Below are 19,504 nucleotides of genomic sequence, written 5' to 3'. Positions count from 1 at the left end.
ACCTATTAATATTTGGTGGATAGATTCTGCTGCTACTACTTATGTAAGTGTTACTATGAAGGATTGCTTGTGGAGCCGACTGCCAAATGATGCTGAAAGATATATCTATGTAGTAGACGGTAATATAGTTGCAGTAGAAGCTATATGAACTTTTAGATTACGTTCTACAAGTAGATTTTACTTGAATTTATTTGAGACATTTTATGCACCATCGTTTAGACATAATTTAGTTTCTATTTATTGTTTGGACAAATTAGATTAGTTTTGTTCGTTCGAAAATAATATGTTAAAAAAAAAGTTAATTTTAATTTTAAAAATCAAATTTTGAATTAATTAGGTTTAAACATAATTTTGAATTTTTTTATTTTTGTCGCAAACGCTCTTTTTGTAATCCTGTGCCACCGCTGCAGCTGCTGTCTCATTACTTGTTTCTTATCAATTAATTCAAATATTTATTTTACTATATATATGGATGGTTGAGAGAAGGTTATCATCAGTCTAGAATTTCTTCTCAATAAAAAAATTATTTCGTTGCAAGTACAGTTTCAAACCGACAAACAACCCTAAATCAAAGTTTAATTTTGGTTGTCACAAGTTCAACCCAATAAAAATAACCGAGAAAATTAGTCCCAGGTCATTCTCCCTAGGAATTATAATCGAGTGCTCAATTATTGGTTAAGAGTTTCACTGGGTTGGGTTGATGATAAGACACGAAATTAAAAAGACAAGAATTTAAATGACAATAAAGTAAAGAAAACAATTAAAGATAACAACTACTAAAAAAAGGCATTCATGGCAAGTATTGAAAATCTAGATTTTTTATCATAGTCATTAATCATAAGATAATAATTAACAATATCTAATCCTATTTTGTTATCTCCAACACCGGGAGAAAATCAAATAAGACTTGTTAATCTCAATCCATAAGTAGCATCAATGAAAACAAGATCAACTAACAACTCTAGCTCACCAATCTAAATTGGGTATTAATGACTCAAGATTGCCTAATTTCTCTTTCCAAGCCAAGAATGCTAAAAAACTACTCTAAACCTAAGCCAAGCATTTTGTCAAACACTTAGAAGGCTTAAAAGGAAAGCATGGTAAAAGGGAAAGAATAATAAAATCTAAAGCTACCAAATGCAAGAAAATAATAATAACAATTCAAACAAACAACAAGAAACATAAAAACACATCTATTGCATTAAAGAAAATGAAAATTAACCAGAGTTCATAAAACTAAAAGTGACATAAAAAGAAAAATTAAAGCAATAGAACAAGGAAAGGTAAAAGAAATTAGATGAAAACAAGAATTGAAACTTAAATCTAAGAGACAATTAAACTAAAAACCTTAATTTCTAGAGAGAAAAGGAAGCTTCTTTCTCTAAAAAACTACCTTAAAACATGGTTCTAACTTATACTAATTGCTACCCCCTTGATCCTTCTTAAATTTGGCCTTTAATAACTTCAGAAATGAGTTAGATTTGGGCCTGGATGGCTCAGAAACTGCCCTTAGCTTGTTGCCTTTAATGAGGTCACGTGATGCCTGTAAGACCCAGAACTTTTGATAAGGTTTATTATAAACTAATTTCAAATTATATTACTTATCTATAACTTTAATTTCAGAAATTTCTTTACCAAAAATAATTAAAGCAAGTTTTGATTAACTAAGTTTAAAATAAATTAAGATTCTTATCCAATTTTATAATTATTGATTTATTTTCTATATTTAAATTATAACGTCAACAGTTATGTAATCATAAGAATTTTATATGATTTTGGGTTAAATGATTAATATTTTATAATTTAATACTTATATTTTGACCAATAAAAAAATTAATTATATCATCTCTAATTCTTAGATTTGAGTACTTAATTGAAAATATTTTACGAAATTGATGAACAAATAATATTTTAAACATAATTACTGTTGAATTAAAAAATTATTTCTAATTTTTATATTATCCCTATTTTTATTTAAAATTACCAAATTACCCTAAAACCAAATTTTACCCAAACCCTAATTTTCAATACACACCACAGATCCTCACCCAAGCCGCCCACCCCCCTCCTCCCCCGACCCCCACATTTCCCTTCTTTCCCCTCCAGTAAACACACATCAGGAAAAAGAAAAAAAATAAAAGAAAGAAAGGGGGGAGCAGAGGGAAGAGAGGAGAACGGAGAAGAAGGAGAGGAAGAGGGGCACGAGCCAGCGCCGGTGGGCCTCGCTGTCGCCACCGAGCTGCTCGCCGCCATCGCGAGGAGGAGGTGTCGCCCTCCAGTGGAGCCGTGTAACCGTCGTCACCGCGAGGAGCATCACGCCACTGCTGTTGTCCGTGCCATTGCCTTCGCCACTGGTCCAGCATGGAGCCGCCGTCAAAACTGAGTCACGGAGAGAGATGGCTCGCAAGTGAGGGGTGGTCGTGGGCTTGGAGCTGCCGGGCCTTCGTCGCCGCCGTCCAACGTGAAGCCAGCTACTGTCGTCGCTTCTCTCAGTCGTCCCTGCCGCCGCCATGCCGTCGAGGAGGGGGCCGTCAGGTCGCACAAAGTGAGAGAGGGAGAAAGCACAGGAGCAGAGGAGAGAGAGGAGAGACCTGCGCCGGCCACCGCCGCTTCTGCCGCTCGGAATCCTGCTGCCGTCGCCGGAAGACTCTATCGGTAAGGGTCTTGTTATTAGTTTTGGTCTTTTTTTATTTCTGGGAATAATATTGTCACTAAATGTTGCTGCAGCCGCCGTCTAGGTCGCGTGGAGGGAGGAAGAGCCACTGGGTGTCGCCGCACCTTGCCTCCACCGCCCCTATCGCCAAAAACAACCACTGAATCCTCTGTATTGGTAAGCGTTTCTGATTCGAAAGGCCTTTTGTCACTGCTCTGTAAACTTATGCTGAGGCGTTGCGGTGTTGTCTGTCATATGGTTGCGTATTCGTGCTTGCATTCCGTGCTCGGAGTTTGCAACTATCTCGTTTTGTCTTTTCAGTAAGTATTTATGTTTCGAAAATTTCCGTGTTAGTGTTCTGTAAGTGTATTTAAGTCCTTGCGATATTAATGTTCTTAGGATTTAGTAACCGGGGTTGCTTGTTGTGATTTATAGTTGTTTATGCTGTTGCAAAAGTGTATGAGGCTGTGCTTTGAAGCTGCCGTTGATTTTGGGTTGAAGCTAAAGGACATTTGTGAGGCGTTTGGGATATGGTTTCGCATATTGAGGTAGGGGCCTTTTTAGAAAAGCATATTTTATAAATTGGAATTATTATATATGGATATTATGTGGTAAAAATGTATCCTTGAGTGATTGTATAAGTGTTATGTAATGTTGGTTGTCATGGATGAATATCAAATCTTGGTTGATTTGATTATTATTTGGTTTGTGAAACGGACGGTTTTGAAGTGTTTCTTTAAAGTCGCTTTTTTAAAGTTTTGAAATCATGCTTAATCTGTTGAAAACTGATTTGAGTTTGATTTGGCTTTCTTGAAATATGAAAAATGGGATTTACCCTTGGATTCAGTTGGATTTTGAGCTGATTTGATTTTGGACCCTTTAAACAGGGTTTTGGAATGGTTTGGATGGGACCCGGAAAGGGTGACAAAGTCCAAGTTTCAGTGGAAGTGCTGTCGAAATTCCGATGGGATCCGAGGCTTTATCGAAATATCATTTGGAAAATTATGAGCTTAAGACTTTTACTATGTTACTTGAATCATTTAAGAAAGTTATGAATTATGTTTTGAAACGAATTATCAAAAATAGAATTATGACTTGGCTTTGTTTTCTAAGAAAAATATCATGTTTGGATGGGAGTTGTTCGGAAGAGTTTTTGCTTTAAAGCTGTTTCAAAGGTGAAAAGGGTTTATATAATTGAATTTAATTTAAAGATTTTTACTTAAAGGAGTTTTAGTGACTTTGAAAGGACTTGATTTTCGATTGATAAATTCTCGTTTTTCTTTGACATTTTAAGAAAGGTTTAAGTATCCTTAGATTTCTGGTTTAGGAAAAACTAAAATGATTTACGAGTCGTTGAAAATGTTTCAGATTTTAATATGGGGTTGAGATTGGTTTGGTTTAAGTACAAGAAATGGTTTTGAAAATGTGGGTGGACAAATTAATTACACAACTCGATTTGGTTTAGATCTCTATTTTATTATTCACATTAGGAATCCAAGGTTTTAAGGATTTTAAACGAATTGGAGGAAATGAATTATGTTATTTTCTCCTAAAGACTTAAGACTCTGTTGAGGAACCTTTGTCACCAAATCCTGCTTTAGGATGAATGATTTTGAGTCTCTCAAAAAAAAAAAATTTGATTTCGTGTGGTTTTTGAAGTATTATGGAAAGATGTTGAGGAATGTGACTTTATTTTAAAACGAGAAATATACGTTTGAAGAAAAGTGGCTTGTGAGCCTGTAATGATTATGAGAAATGGGGAGTTTAAAGTTAAGGCTGGAAGGAATTGATTTTGATTTCGAAGTAAAGAGATTTGAGAAAAAGTTATTTATGGCTTAAACGATGATTATATGTTTCATGATGTTGGATGGTGGAAGTGCTGTTATGCTATGAGCTGGATGACTGTATATAATAATGAAATATGGCTGTTTGTGGAATATGTTATGAGCCGGATGGCTAAGATGAATATGAATAAGAATTGACTTGATAAAGTGATTGTTGCACTTCCAACTATCTGAGATACGAGTTTTCTTGGGTGAAGGCAGTGGCTAGCCACCACGTGCTCCAAGTTGAGACTCGATACTCTGTTGACCCTATGTCGTAAGTGTGACCGGACACTGTGAAAGTTCCGGATGAGCTCGTCCCCGTGGATAAGCACCAGTGTGGGTATTGTATATATATATATTGGTAATTATGATTGTGGATAACTCGAGTTGGGGATGCGCGACAGAGGGACAGTCCAATGGTTAGCTACCAAGATTTGTCGAGTTGGCTTTATAATCGACAGATGAGACTCATCAGCCATTAGGACAGGCATGCATCATATGCATTTATGTGACATTGTTTGGGTGTGCATATTGTACTTGGTTTGCCTATGTGATTAATTATATTTAATTGCTATTTGCTCTACTTGAAGTAACCCTTTGTCTGTGCTTGAACATTCCTACTTGTGTTTGTAACTAATAAATTGGTTGGATTGTGGTGGATGGGCTGTTGTTTGGATTGTTTGGGCCTAGGGCCGTGGTTGATTAAAAGGTGGGTCGAAGCTCGTGTTTGATTTGTGTTTTTGGTCTAGGAAAGTATGAAAAACTAAACTGGTTTAGAATAGACTTAATGAACCTATGCTTGGAACAGCTTGGTCATTCATACTGTCTAGGAAAGACTTTTCGAAGGGCTTTCGGATTTTGAAGAATTGACAGTTGTCTCTTTCAGAAATCATTTCGGAAAATTGATATTAAATCTTTGGTTTTGAAAAGATGTATAAGGTGGTTATTAATCACTGTAACGATTTTATCTCGTGTATCCTATTATAGTAATTCTGCGACCCTGTAGTGAGAACCCTTTCTAGGATGATGTTCTCATTCCCCTACAGGTCTTCTCTTTTTCAGGTTACGGACGACGAAGTTTAGAAGAGCTTATTTCTTTTTCTGTTAGACGATATTTTTGTATTGTTTTAGTATTTATGTTTCGCTCGCCTTTAACTTTGCAAGTATTGTAAGAGGGATAGGATTTTGATATGAGATGCTTGTAAATTAATTTGTATATGTAAATATATATGTAGTTCTTGTGAGTATTGTAATTTATATTGTAAGCATGAATGTATGTTTTTAAAATATTCGGTTTAAGTTTTAAACAGACTCATATTTTATTATTAAATATTATAAGAATCGTCGTAATACCCGAACTATCAGAGTGGCGTAGCTGGAAGCGTGACATTTTGATAGTTAGGGTGTTACAACGCCTGTCACGGGTACGCATGGGTCACACGTGCGCGTCGCCTGGCAAATTTCCTTCCCACGCGTATGCGTAGGCCACGTACACGCGTCGCCATGAACTCTGCGAATGCTCATTTCTTCATGAATTCTCCACTTTACATGCTTTTCTTTTCACTTCTTCCACCCAATCCTTGCCTTATGAGCCTGAAATCACTCAAGAAGCATATCAAGGCATCGAATGGAATTAAAGTGAATTAAAATTAGCGATTTAAAGGCCTAAAAAGCATGTTTTCACTCTAAAGTGGATTTAAGCACAAATTAGGAGGAATTCACAAAACCATGCTATTTCATTGAATAAATGTGAGATAAGTTGATAAAATCCACTAAATTTAACACAAGATAAAGCACAAAATTAGGGTTTATCAATGGTTCTTTTCATTCTAAAGTGGATGTTTATTTGGATATACCATTGGTATTTTACTTAATTTGCTTGATTCTGTATGCACATGCTCTGAAGGATGTTCATTTTACTATGTATGTAGAGATTTTTTTCACTGGGATGTAGATGTTCATTATTAAACACTTGTCAAAGAAAAATTCTAGTTTTTTCTCCCTCCAATATATAATTTGAAAAAAGGAACAAGTACGCAATGACGAACCGAGTCGGGCTTGGCTGCTGAAGATGTGCGGCAGGGAGAACAATCAGCACTGAGGTTGTGGCTGTGACCACGCTAGGCAGGGACGCGGCGTTGGGGAGGACGCTGGGCAAAAGTACTTCGGGGCAGCAGCGGAATAGAAAAGGAGAAGGCATGGCTTCGTTGCGGTGACGGTGGGCGAATGCGACACTGAGATGCTTCATGCCAGTGACAATTAGCGGTGTCACAAGGGAGGAGGCAATGAGCATTGTCACAGGGGCTATGACGGTGGAATGGTTGTGCTGAAATTAGGGTTGCAGGTGTAGCCCGTTGTTTACGTTGTTCACAATTCTCGTTGTCTTCCTAGTTGAAATGAGTGGGAGTAGAATTTTTACATTTTTATGAATACTTTTTTATTTTTTATTTTAAAAGAATTTATTTTGAAAGTTAGATATTAAAATTTGAAATAAATTAAAAAATTATTTTCAGACAAGTTTTCAAAAAAAATTAAAATATTTTTGAACACACACAACAAATGCATTTTAAACTATTGAAATTTTATTGTATTTAGATTACTGGATATCACTCATCACAACGGTATAATTTAGGAGATGCAAAGGACATGAGTGAGGTCGAGGAGGGAAGCTTCTAAAAGATCGGGACCTCAATATTGAAGACTAAAGATCTGTGATCCGAAACGCAGATAAGACGAATGTGATGGCAAAGGATGATATGACATGACAAAGATGAACATAAGGGGAGCATATATGGAGGGGGAGAGAGAGGCTAGAAGTCGCGATATTGACGTTGGAAGATGTGGCTAAGGGAGGTTGTGATGACGACAGCGACATTAGATTTTAATGTAGAGAGAGAAGAGAGAGAGCAAATATTAGCGGTGAATGGGGCTCGGATATAGCCACAATTTGGATCCGATCCATACTAAAATCATCGGATCGGATTGGATCCAATATCCGCAGTTTTTCAGCTTGAATCCAATCCGATCTGCATATTTGCGGATCGGATTGGATTGGATCGGATATCAGATATATATTCAAAATACAAAAATATTTTTAAAAGTTTAATTTATTAAAAAAATATCAATAAAATTTATTTTTTATATTCTTTTAAATATGTTTACTCTTAAAATAATATTAAACATATTTTTCTTAAATAATAAATTAAAATAATACAACATATATGATCATTATTAATTGAAATAAAACATAAAAAAATATTAACTTATTTATTCCTTTATTTTTGCGGATATGCGGATATGAGAATACTTACACAAAATCTGTAATCCGATCTTATTAGCATGTGGATCTGATCTGATCCGATCCCACAGTCTCGCGGATCAGATCCATATCCGTAATTTTTGAATTGAATTCGGATAAATACCGCGGATATGCAGATTGAATCTGATCTATGAACACCTCTAGCAAAGATTTGAGAGGCTAAATTTTTTAGATATTGGAAAAAATGTTGATATGCATATGTATGAGTTCATTATGCGTTTTTACAGATTTAGAGAACCGTAGTGCAAACTAACAAATTGTCGGTAGTGATTTGCATGCTGGACAAAAAAAATTTGGAAGGAGGAAATTGCCCTTGACTGTTTGTGTACGTCGGGTTCCTTTTAATAAAATCGGTATCGGCGATTTCATTTTGTGAAAATTAAAAATAATTTTTAAAATCAAAAAGTGGGGCGATATCTAAACACGATAGAGAAAAAAGTTGCACGTGAAACAAAATGCTAAGAGCAATCTGACAATCTCTATTAACGATTTCGACAATGTTGTGGAAATTTTCTAAAAAAATAATAAAGTTGAATTTAAATAACGAATATTATCTCTAAAATTACTATAAAAATGATAGTAATTATCCATACATAATACTAAATTTAATAAAATTATTTACTAAAAAAATTAATCATAAATTTTAGTAACTTTCAGTTTTTTATTCCTAAAGATTTTACAAAACAAAATAAAAATTACAATAAATTTAAAGCTAATCACATATATTTTGTAACATATAATTTATTAAATTACATTAACATGTATACTAATTATTCATACATAAATTATTACAACTAAAAAATTACTCTAAAAATTATACTAATTGTTCATACATATTATTAAAATTTAATAAAAATATTTTTTAAAAAATATTAATTATAAATTTTAATATTTTACACTTAGTAATCAATCGATCCTACGCAAATTTACATTTATCAACAAAAAAATTTGCTATAAGTATCAAATTAGCACCAAACAAAATTACTAAATATAACAAAAACCTTACGGTAAATTTAAGGCTAATCACATACATTTTATTACTGATCTTGTCTGCGAAATAGATTGGCTTCAACTATCTGGTGTTAGCCGAGCTATATCCTTGGAGGCTGAACATCCAACTCTTGAATCCGAGCTTTTTTCTTATATTGTGGTGTGAGAGCACGAGCAATGAAGAGGAGGAGGAGTGTACCTGCAAAGGCACTCCAAAACTTAAGTTAGTATATTGTCTTGTTCGAACTTACTCGAGAGATACTTTACATTTCTTTATATAATGGGTTTTTTTCGTCCGTTACGTCCTTGGTCGTAACGTCGGTTTTGGAATGGTCAATAATGCCATTGATTACTAAGCCGTTTATACGTCGGTTATGATAAAATGGTGATGTTACTGAGCTGTGGCTCATAAAATCTGAGTTGTAACGGGTGATAATGAGTTATAGCTCATATTGATGATGGTTATGAGGTCGAGTTATAACTCGTATTAATGACGACCGTATCACAGCCCCCAAGCTTAGCCTGAGGAGAGGTTTTTTAATGAAGCAGGTTGAGCTTTGTGATGAGCTGTAAGTCGGTTGAGAGGGTTGCTGAGTGAGCCCCCAATTCAACATACTTCATTAAAAGAAGTTTATTATTTGTGACGTGGGGAGTCGTGTCCCATTTTTTATTGAGGAGAGAGAAATATTAGTAATTATATTAAAGGTTTGTTGGTTTCCAATGTTCCATTCGTTGTTTGATGTAACTGAGGGAGTGATTTTATCATCTGGAATATTTTTTTGTCTTTGGGATTATTAATTCTGCTGCTTGGAGTCATACCTTGATATTTTTGGCATTTTAATTTTTTGCTTCTTTGTGAAGAATGAGTAAGAGAGGTATGGTTTTGTCTCTCTGCTTCTGATTTCCTTCTTCATTCTTCTCTGTTTCTATTTGCATTCTAGTTTTTGTTTTTTAATGGGTTTTGAAAAGGAGAAAAAGGATAAGATAGACTGGTCCTATGACTGGGTTGGGGAGGATGTGAAGTCTTGAGTCTCCTTATTCCGTGATGAGGCTGCTGTGAAAGAGGTGAATGTAGCAAAGGTAGTAAGGGTTGGCTCTGGAGTTCAAGTTGAGTTGTTGCCATGTAGTGTTGATGATAGGGTTTATCACCGAGGAGGGGGTTCGAGTTTTTCTACATGCACAACTGTGTTCTTGAAGAGTTGAGAGTAAGGTTGCCGTTTACAGATTTTTTGAGTGTCAGTTTTTAAAACAGTTAAATTGCACTCCATCACAGCTTCATCCTAATGGGTGGGCGTTCCTTCGTTCTTTTGAAATCCTGATGGAATTTCTTGAAGAAGTGCCATCTGTTGATCTGTTCTTTTCTTTATTTCAAGCCAAGGGGGTGTGGAAAGGTGGTTGGATAAATTTCAATAGCACCCCAGGGTTTGGTATTTTCAGGCTGTATAAATCCTCTTTTAAGGATTTTAAGAAAATGTGTTTCAAAGTTAAAGGCTTGGAAAAAGATTTCCCTTTTTATATTGATGAAAATATGGCTGAGAAGTTTCCATTGTTTTGGTGCTCGAAACCTCAAAATATACTCGGATCGGAGGTTATATCTCCGAGAAATGTTTGTTTGATTGAGTTCGTGGTTGAAAATATTGATCGTAAAGATCTAATTTCGATATGTGAGTTGCTGAAGTGGGAAGAGGATAAAGATGTTGTTTTAGAGTATTTTGGTGAGTTTTGGGATTTTCTCTGATGTGTGTGTTATTCTTCTATGGATGCCTAACATGTTGTGTTTTTTGCAGGTGGTAAATATCCAGGTGTTTTAGCTGCGTCTTTGAGGTCCCGTTTTAAGAACAAAAATTTGGAGAAGGAAGTGTCATCTTCTAACCCTGAAAAAGTGACTGTGACTGGAGAAGTCACTCAACCTCCTCGGGGTCAGACGAAAGTGATTTTGAAGAAGAGGAAGTCAGACGCGGTTGAAGTGTCTGAAGATTTTGGTCAAAAGGAAGAACGGGTCCCTTTGGAAGAAATACAGGCTTTTATGGGTAATCATAAGAAGCTTCATGAAATTTCCGAACAAAGTGAGTGCTTTTCTGTGTGGGAAAAGGAGTATCCTTACATGGCTATGGTGGACGAGTACTACCAATCCTCGGCTGATGTTTCTCTTGCAAATGAGGTCAGCGACATGGCGATTAGACAGTACATGCAGGTAGTAGCCGACCTTGTTGATACTGTTGTTGTTTTAGGAAAATGTATATAATTCTTCTTATTATTTTTTCTAGGTTGTTGGCTTGCGTCTGGCCAGTCTTGGGCGTAGCCAAGAGTTGAAGCATAAGAAAGTTTCAGTGGAAAAAGGTGAGGTTTCTCTGTTAAAAGAAGAATTGAGTAAGAGCAAAAGTGTTGTTGCCGAGCTACAGACTCGGTTAACTGATACTGAGAAGTTGTTAAAGGAGACGAAAGACAGTTATGCTAAGGATGTGGAGGATTTGAAGAAAAAGGAAAGTGATTTGGCGAGCATGGAATCTCGCCTAATTGAGAAAAAGAAAACCGATGAAATTCTGGACTCTTTTGTCGAGGGGTTTGAAATAGCACGCTTACAGGTAAGGTTTTTGGCACCAGAGATTGATCTGTCCGAGATGGACCCCGGGAAAATCGTTCGTGATGGCCAGATGATCGAGGATGATGGTGACGCTGAAGATCAGGCTGATAATGTGTAGTATGCTGAGTTATTTTGTTATAGAGAATTTCATACGCGTGTTGAATATTTTGTTGTTTTGCATATGTAATAGCTAGTAGTTTGTGACGCTTTTGAACTTTTATTGCGTTTAATGGTATTGCTTTTTATTTAAGAAAAAGCTGTGTTTGATTGATCGGAAATTAATTTGGGAATATTTCATTTTTGTTTGATATGACTGCCGAGTATTGGCAGGTTGTAACCAGACGAGTCGTCGTCCGAGCTATATGGATAATAGATAGAGTTGTATTTGACTGACAATATAATTCGCATAGTTGTTGGTTAAACAGAACGAGATAATTTTTATTTCTCATCTTTGATAAATTGGTGAACCTTTGAATACAAAGGTGCAGGTAGGCTAGCCTCATTAAAACCTCTCCAAGCAAAACCCTTTGGGATAAAATCTTGGTAGTAGGAAAAAGAGTACAAGCCTGTCCTTGACTTTTAACTATAAAATTTCTTTAGGGAGGAAACATTCCAAGTATTAGGCAGAATTTTACCCTCTATTGATTCTAGTTTGTACGCTCCATTGCCGAGTACTTCTGCTTTTCGGTATGGACCGTCCCAGTTTGCTGCGAGCTTCCCATGTGATGGTGGTTTTCGAGCAGTGTCTGTCTTACGAAGTATTAAGTCCCCTTTCACGAATGATTTGCTTTTTACCATTTTGTTGTATTGGCGAGCTAGTGCGTGTTGTGCCGCACTTTGTCGTAATGTGGCGATGTCTCTTATCTCTTCAATGATATCAAGTTCAGATCTCCGAGCGTCTTCTTGATTGCCGAGCTGTGTTCTGATCGAGCTCTGGGAGATCTCCAGTGGTATCATAGCTTCTGAGCCATATACTAGTCTAAATGGTGTTTCTTTTGTTGATGATTGTGGGGTTGTATTGTACCCCCAAAGGACTTCAGGTATTAGCTCGGCCCAGAGTCCCTTGGCGTCATCTAGCTTCTTCTTTAATGCATGTAAGATGACCTTATTTGCGGCCTCGGCTAGCCCATTCGTTTGAGGGTGTTCAACTGAGGTGTTCAACGGCAAATAATATTTTTCCAAACGAAAGAAATGATTTGTTGGGATGTGATTCTTGCCAAAGGTTGGGCTTCCACCCATTTTGAGAAGTAATCGATTCCGACTATGAGAAATTTTACCTGGCCCGGTGCCGTGGGGAACGGACCGAGTATATCTAACCCCCATTGGTTGAAAGGCCAACTGATAACAGAGTGATGCAGTTCCTCGGCGGGAATGTGTATCAGTGGTGCATGTTTCTGGAAATTGTTGCAGGTCCAAATTTTCTGTTGGCTATTGTGGTGTAAAGTCGGTTAGAAGAAACCTGCGCAGAGGACTTTTGATGTTAAGCTCTGAGCACCAGTGTGTGTTCCACAGATTCCCTCATGTGCCTCAGATAATGCTACATCAGATTCGGGCTTGTTGAGGCATTTTAGCAATGGGCGAGTGTATCCTCGTCTGCATAGAGTTCCGTTGAGTAATGTGAAGTAAAATGCTTGTCTTCAGAATTTTTTTGTATTTTCGACCTCTGCTTGTATATGACCTGTTTGTAAATATTGTATGAAGTCGTTCCTCCAATCTTTTTCCTGTGTAACACTTAACGCATTTGTTAGAGTAACACTTGGAGATGTTATGGTGAATTGATGCAGTGTGGATAAGTCGGATTGTGTGCTGCCGAGCTTAGATAAAATGTCAGCCCTTTGGTTTTGTTCTCGTGGTATATGTTGTTGATAAACCCATATTTTATGATATATTTTGTGCTGAATTTAAGTGATTTATTCAATCCTTCACCCACTTATGCATGTGAAATTGCATGGTTTTACTTTCCCTTCCTTATTATGTGATGTATGTGAAAAATATGTTTCCTAGGCTTTAAAAATATTAATTTTAATTACCTTGTATTGTCATTCGATGCCGTGATTTGTGTGTTAAGTATTTTCAGATCTTCTAAGGCAGGAATGATTTAAAGGATGGAAAGGAGACATACAAAAATGGAAGGAAAGCATAAAATGGAGTTTTTGAAGAAACTGGCAGTGACGCGTCCGCATGGACGACGCGAACGCGTGGTTCGCACAAAAAGGAATCGACGCGAGCGCATGGATGAGGCGAACGCGTGACTTGCGAAATACAACTAACGCGGGTGCATGACTGACGCGACCACGTGGAAGAGCAACACTCCAGACGATGCGACCGCGTGACCCACGCGGACGCATGACGTGCGCGTTCTGCAGAATTTGCAGAAGTCGTCTTCAGCGATTTCTGGGCCCTTTTTGGCCCAGATCCAAGCCCAAAGAACACAGATTGAAGGATTATAAATGGAGGAATCCACCCATTCATAAGGCATATAGAGAATACACACTTTTTCATAGCTTAGATGTAGTTTTTAGTGAGAGAGGTTCCCTCCTCTCTCTTAGGATTAGGATTAGGATTTTTAGAACTTAGGAATATTTTTATCTCATCTTTCTATCAGGTTCAATATCTTTTTATTTCGACTTTTCTTAATTGTTGATTATTGATGTTGATTATTTGGCTTATGACTCTTCATGTTTGGATTGATTTTATTTTATTAATGCAATTGAGGTATTTCAGACTTATGATTATTTTCTCTAATTTATGTTATTGATGCTTGGGCTCTATCCAAATTATTTTCATTCAAGTAGATTTTATTCCCTTTTAGCTTTGGTCGATTAATTGGTAACTCTTGAGTTGTCAAACTCAGCAGTGGTTGAAATTGGTAGATTCTAATTGATCTAGATCGCTCTAAAGCTAGTCTTCCCACAAGGATTGACTAGGACTTGAGAATCAAACTAATTAGTCCACTTGACTTTCCTTTGCTTTAGTAAAGGTTAACTAAGTGGGATTAAAACCCAATTCTCAACACACTTGATAAGGATAACTAGGATAGGACTTCCAATTTCTCATATCTTGCCAAAGTTTATTTTATAGTCATTTATTTATTTTTCTTGTCAATTAAATTACTTGTTCAACCCTTTTTAAAACCCCAAAATATACCTTTGCATAACCAATAATAAGAACATACCTCCCTGCAATTCCTTGAGAAGACGACCCGAGGTTTAAATACTTCGATTATCAATTTTAAAGGGGTTTGTTACTTGTGACAACCAAAACGTTTGTACGAAGGGATTTTCTGTTGGTTTAGAATCTATACTCACAACGCGACTATATTTTTACAAAATTCTTTACTAGCAAAAAATCTTAATGTCAAAATGGCGCCGTTGCTGGGGGATTGCAAACGTGTGCCTTATTATTAGTTATTGTAAATTTTTTCTTTTACTTGTTTATTTGTTTTTGTTTTTCCTTCTTATTTCTAATAACTACTATGAATTTTCACCCCTCTCGCTTTGAGTTTGGTTCTACTTTTGTTGCAAGGAATGGAAGCTATAACAGGACTATGCATCAAGGTCTAAGCAATCAAAGATGGATGGAGCCAAGAGGATCTGATCACTCCTTTAGGCAACAACACCCTCCTAGATATCATAGATAGAGACCATTATGCAATGCATACCAAGCTGATGGATATGGTGGACCGCCTTGTAGCTACCAACAAGCCCCACCCTATGCTCAGAGACCATCTTTTCAACACAACCTCAACCCATCATACTCACAAGCTTCTTTTCACCATTCGCCATCATATGATCCTTATCCTCCCCAACGCCAATCCAATTACTCCCAAGAACCACCACTCTCCTACACACCATATCCATATCCATCAAGCCAAGAATCACAGGTTCGCTTTGAAAAATCAGTAAACCAATTCAATGCAACCCTTCATCAACTGGAGCAAGCAATAACTCAATTATCTTCCAGACGTTCAGACACTCAACAGACTCCCATGGCTTCATGTGTAGAATATAATGAAGAATGTATTATGAAGAAGACACGAGAAGCTCCATTGGATAGCATAGAGTATAACTTCGTACTAGAACAAGTAGAGGACGCTATCATTGTAGAAGAAGAAGAGTTGGTTGAAGATTTAGGAGATGCTGAACCTCCGCAGGAATGCAGAGTTGTGGAGAATTCCGTCGAGGGCGTTACAATTAATGCTAAGGAGGATAGTGCACAACCCCCAAGGCAGATATCTTATGAGGAATTAGACGGAATAAACCAAGACTCAATTTTTCCTGATGATGATAATCACCACTAAAGTTATCTTAATAATGAACTTGCATCCGCAAGTGAATTCTTTGAGACAGAAGAATCTTCCCCAAGTGAATACGAATATGTTGCAGAGTTGACTTTTCACAACCTCCCAATTATGGCTCAAGTGATGAGGAAGATATCAGTGACTTTGATCAAGACATGGTTGAAATGGAAGAAATCTGCCAAGAAGTGGAGGAATTCACAGAAGACCACAAGGGAGTAGAGCTTGCAAAACCACTGAAAACACTGAACCCAAGGCCACTACCACCCAACACAAACTTCAAGTGGGTAAAATCCTTAACATTTATCTTCAATTTTCCACTTGAATATGGTTTGCTTGAGACAGATGGCCAGCTTAGAGCTCTTTACGGCTTTAAGAGAAAAAGGGAAATGACTCGCACTCAGCACTGGTATGCAAGATTCAATGAGGTTTCGCACTTCAATTTGAGGTGCAAGAATTGGTGTTAAGCTCAATTGAAAGGATCTCGGAAGTTGTTTGGTCACTGCAGTGAGAATTCAGATTACTCACCACCCGGCTGGAAAAATGCAGATCAAGACAAAGATGGGTGTAAAAGTAGAATCTGGGATCCTGGAATCTATTCCGACATTCAACACTCCGGGAGCCTGGAAGCCTGTTTGAAACTGCTCAAATGCTTTACGTACCTTGTTTGGGACCCCGGAGGATGTTGGCATTCCAAACATTGGTAGAGATTTCTGGATGAATTCAAGCACAAGCCACCATAGCAAGAAGTTCATCAAATGTCCAACTTAAGGACTTTAACTAAAAGTGCTAGGTGGGAAACAACCCATCATGGTATGATCGTTCCCCCTCTATTTTTCTCTGTTTTTGAATTTTGTTTGAACCTGAAGTTTTTGCGTGACATTCACTGCATTTTGCATTCTGCATACTGCATAAAAAAAGGGAGAGAACACACGACACGACAGCGTCGCTGACGCGTCCGCGTCACAAGTGCATTAAAAGAAAAGGAAAGTGAACAGAGAGTCATGCTGAAGCAAGGCTGGAGGCGTGCCTTTAACACAATTGTTCCACGCGACCGCGTTCCCCACTGAATGCAAATGCTTAGTTCAAACAAATCAACTCCCAAGAGAACATGTGTAAGCACAAGAGCTAGGGCAATAGGAATTAAGTCCAAGCCACAATTGTATTGAAACTTATCAAAAGAAATTCAAGCTTGCAAGAATATAGATAATATGGGTGAACACATGTAATTGAACTTTCGAACCCTCACCGAATGTGTATCCGCTCTATTCATTTGAGTGTTCAAGGGTTAATTCACTCAATTCTCTTCTAATCATGCTTTCCAAAATTTGATTTTCTTCTAACAATCAACACCTATTCAATGCATGCATACATTCATCATGAGGTTTTTCATTTAGGTTGTAATGGGGTTAGGGTCAAGGTAGGATCATTTATGGTTAAGTGGACTAGAGTTTAGATCTTGGATTAGCATAGACTTTCCCACCTAACCTATATAATGACCTATACAAATTCAAACTACTCTAACTACCCATTCTTCACCTTTTCTTACATATTCATGCATTCTATTCATTGAGTCATAACACTTATGCATTGATTCCTTTTTATTGAACTTCACCTTAGGGCAATTTGTCCCCTTTGGTTGCTTCCTTTTTATTTTCTTCTTTCTTTTTTTTTTCATTTTATTTTTCTCTTTCTTTTTATTCCTTTTTTTCTTTTTATACTTTGTACAAGGACATCAATTGCATAAGGTCTTATACATTCAATCATTACATGAATATATTCCCAATTCCTAAATATGAAAGTGTACTACCCTTTTTATCCCATCCAATGTTCCCAAGCCTCACCATCTTTGAATAATAAACACTCTCACTAGCCTAGGCTAATCAAAGATCCAAACAAGGACTTTCATTGGTTTTCCGCCTTGGGCTTGTAATGTGCTAAAATAGGAACAAGTTGGTTAAGTGTAGGCTCAAAATTGGCTAACAATGGAGAGTAAAAGGTAAGCTATTTGGGTAAGTGGGCTAATGAAATAATGGCCTCAATCATACAAATGCATGAATACAAGAAATAAATGGACATATAGAATCAAGCAATTCAAGGATCACAATCATAGATAGAGAACAATTGCACACAAGAATGGAAAATAAGTGGTTATAAAATGTAACCACATCAATAGGCTCAAGTCTCACAAGCTTGTGTTCTTAGTTCAATACATGCTTCACAAAATATGAAATTCAAGCAAGTTACATAAAGATATAATTTCTTCAATCAATTGGGTTGGTGCCCTATGCCCTATAATTAAGTTTCTTGGAAAATCTCAATATTTGACTAAGCATTGTTGTGATTGAAAAATTCAAAAATTTCCCTTAGTTTACCCTTTCCTTTTTCACTTAAAATAATTTCTTATGCAAAAAGGGTGACTAAGTTTTTGCAAGAAGGATATGCAAAAGTATATAAAGAGAAATCCAACTAAAAGTATGGAGTCTTGCATCCAAAGTATCTAGAATATCCAAGAGCATCCAAAACATCTAAAATCCACAATACGCAGTAAAGGTATCCAAAACGAACCAAAATAGTAAGAGTATCCAAAATAAACTCAAAATGCATCAAATATATACAAAGGTATGCAAAGTAAGATAACTAGGAAAGTGGCCAAAATGTTCACCGGTCCTCTAATGATGCTACCGGTGACCTCTCCACACTTAAGATCGAGCATCGTCCTCGATGTTAAACCGGAGGATCAGGAGAAGGTACAACCGTAGGTGTTGACTCTGTCTGAGGCTATGGGACCGGCTCCTCATGGGGCTGTGGAGTCTCTGTGGCATCAGGTGCAGCTGGAGGTGCATCCTGCTGAGTCGGCTCATCAACATCCTCCTCCTGATGATCCTGCTCATTGGAGGCCGGAGAGTCTGGGAGCGGAGGTAACTCAGCACCCAGGGAGATGAGTGCCTGATCCATCCGATCCAGTCGGCGCATGATCTGGTGCTTTTCGCGCTCCAAAAACCGAAACAGATGCTGAACCAGTAGGTAAGTTGGCTCAGGTACTGAAGAAGGGGCTGTCGAAGAAGATGGGGCTGCTGCTGTAGAAGAGGACGGGGCTGCTGAAGGTCCAGCTGTCCCTACCACTGCTCTAGCCCTAGATCGGCGTCTAGCCGGGGGCTTCTCGTGCACCCAACCACCCCAAGGAATAGTAACCTCCTTGTCATCGTCATCTAGGGGTGGTGGTGTCACATCATCATCCAACCAGGGGACCTCAGCTAAGGCGGCCATACTGGTAACCAAGGTGGGAAACGAAAGTAGGCCACGAATATGTGCTCGCCACATACACTGCCGGATCAATCGAGGAAAATAAACCTCCTTTCCCTCCATAACACAACCAATCAAAAGTAGCATCTTCATAGGGATCTCAGAAAAGTGAGTGGTGGGTAAGACATAGTGGGCAAATATCATCTGCCAAGTCTTGGCCTCTCTAGTCAGATGAGCAAATAGCATCCCCTTAGACTTAGTGTTGTTCGCATCCATGACCCAAGTGGCATCTGGTAAACCAATCACGCGCCTAAGCGCCTCATAGTCAAAGGTCATGCTGTGAATAGCTATCTCAGCCTGCTGATGAGCGCAGGTGCCATCAGTAAGATGTCGGCACTGCAATGCCTCCTCTATGGCTGACTCAGTGATCATAACCTCTCTACCCCTCAACTGAACTGAATCTAAAGTAGGACGGAAGAAGTTGCAATAGAATTCCTTAACCCAAGAAATGTTGATATCTCCCAAATCTCTATCAACAAAGTCCATACCCAACTCTAGGATGCGACTAGTAATTGCTCGTCTCACATCA

General features: G+C 37.6%; 2 protein-coding genes across 9 annotated transcripts; one reads left to right on the top strand and one right to left on the bottom strand.

Moving 5' to 3' along the window:
• The first annotated feature begins 2,064 nt into the window (after window positions 1-2,064).
• LOC130947881 (uncharacterized) lies at window positions 2,065-5,744 on the top strand. Of its 8 annotated transcripts, none has more exons than XR_009072846.1 (5): window positions 2,065-2,655; window positions 2,728-2,830; window positions 2,946-2,973; window positions 3,089-3,201; window positions 5,526-5,744. XR_009072846.1 is itself a non-coding variant. In XM_057876597.1 (5 exons), the coding sequence occupies exons 1-5, from the start codon at window positions 2,362-2,364 to the stop codon at window positions 5,560-5,562; spliced, it is 564 nt and encodes a 187-aa protein (XP_057732580.1). In that variant the 5' UTR covers window positions 2,065-2,361; the 3' UTR covers window positions 5,563-5,744. The 8 variants fall into 8 exon arrangements, 2 of the variants coding, with proteins under 2 accessions (XP_057732580.1, XP_057732579.1); XM_057876597.1 differs by having other exon boundaries at window positions 2,739-2,830; XM_057876596.1 differs by having other exon boundaries at window positions 2,739-2,830; window positions 3,541-5,744.
• Window positions 5,745-11,951: 6,207 nt separating this feature from the next.
• On the bottom strand, window positions 11,952-12,695 carry LOC130949519 (uncharacterized). Its single transcript, XM_057878212.1, has one exon. The coding sequence runs from the start codon at window positions 12,693-12,695 to the stop codon at window positions 11,952-11,954; it is 744 nt and encodes a 247-aa protein (XP_057734195.1).
• Window positions 12,696-19,504: the final 6,809 nt, after the last annotated feature.

Source organism: Arachis stenosperma, chromosome 9 (genome assembly GCF_014773155.1).
Source record: "Arachis stenosperma cultivar V10309 chromosome 9, arast.V10309.gnm1.PFL2, whole genome shotgun sequence".
NCBI classification, from domain to species: Eukaryota; Viridiplantae; Streptophyta; class Magnoliopsida; order Fabales; family Fabaceae; genus Arachis; species Arachis stenosperma.
Note: the sequence above shows the minus strand (reverse complement) of the source record. Positions and strands in the feature narration are given on the sequence as shown.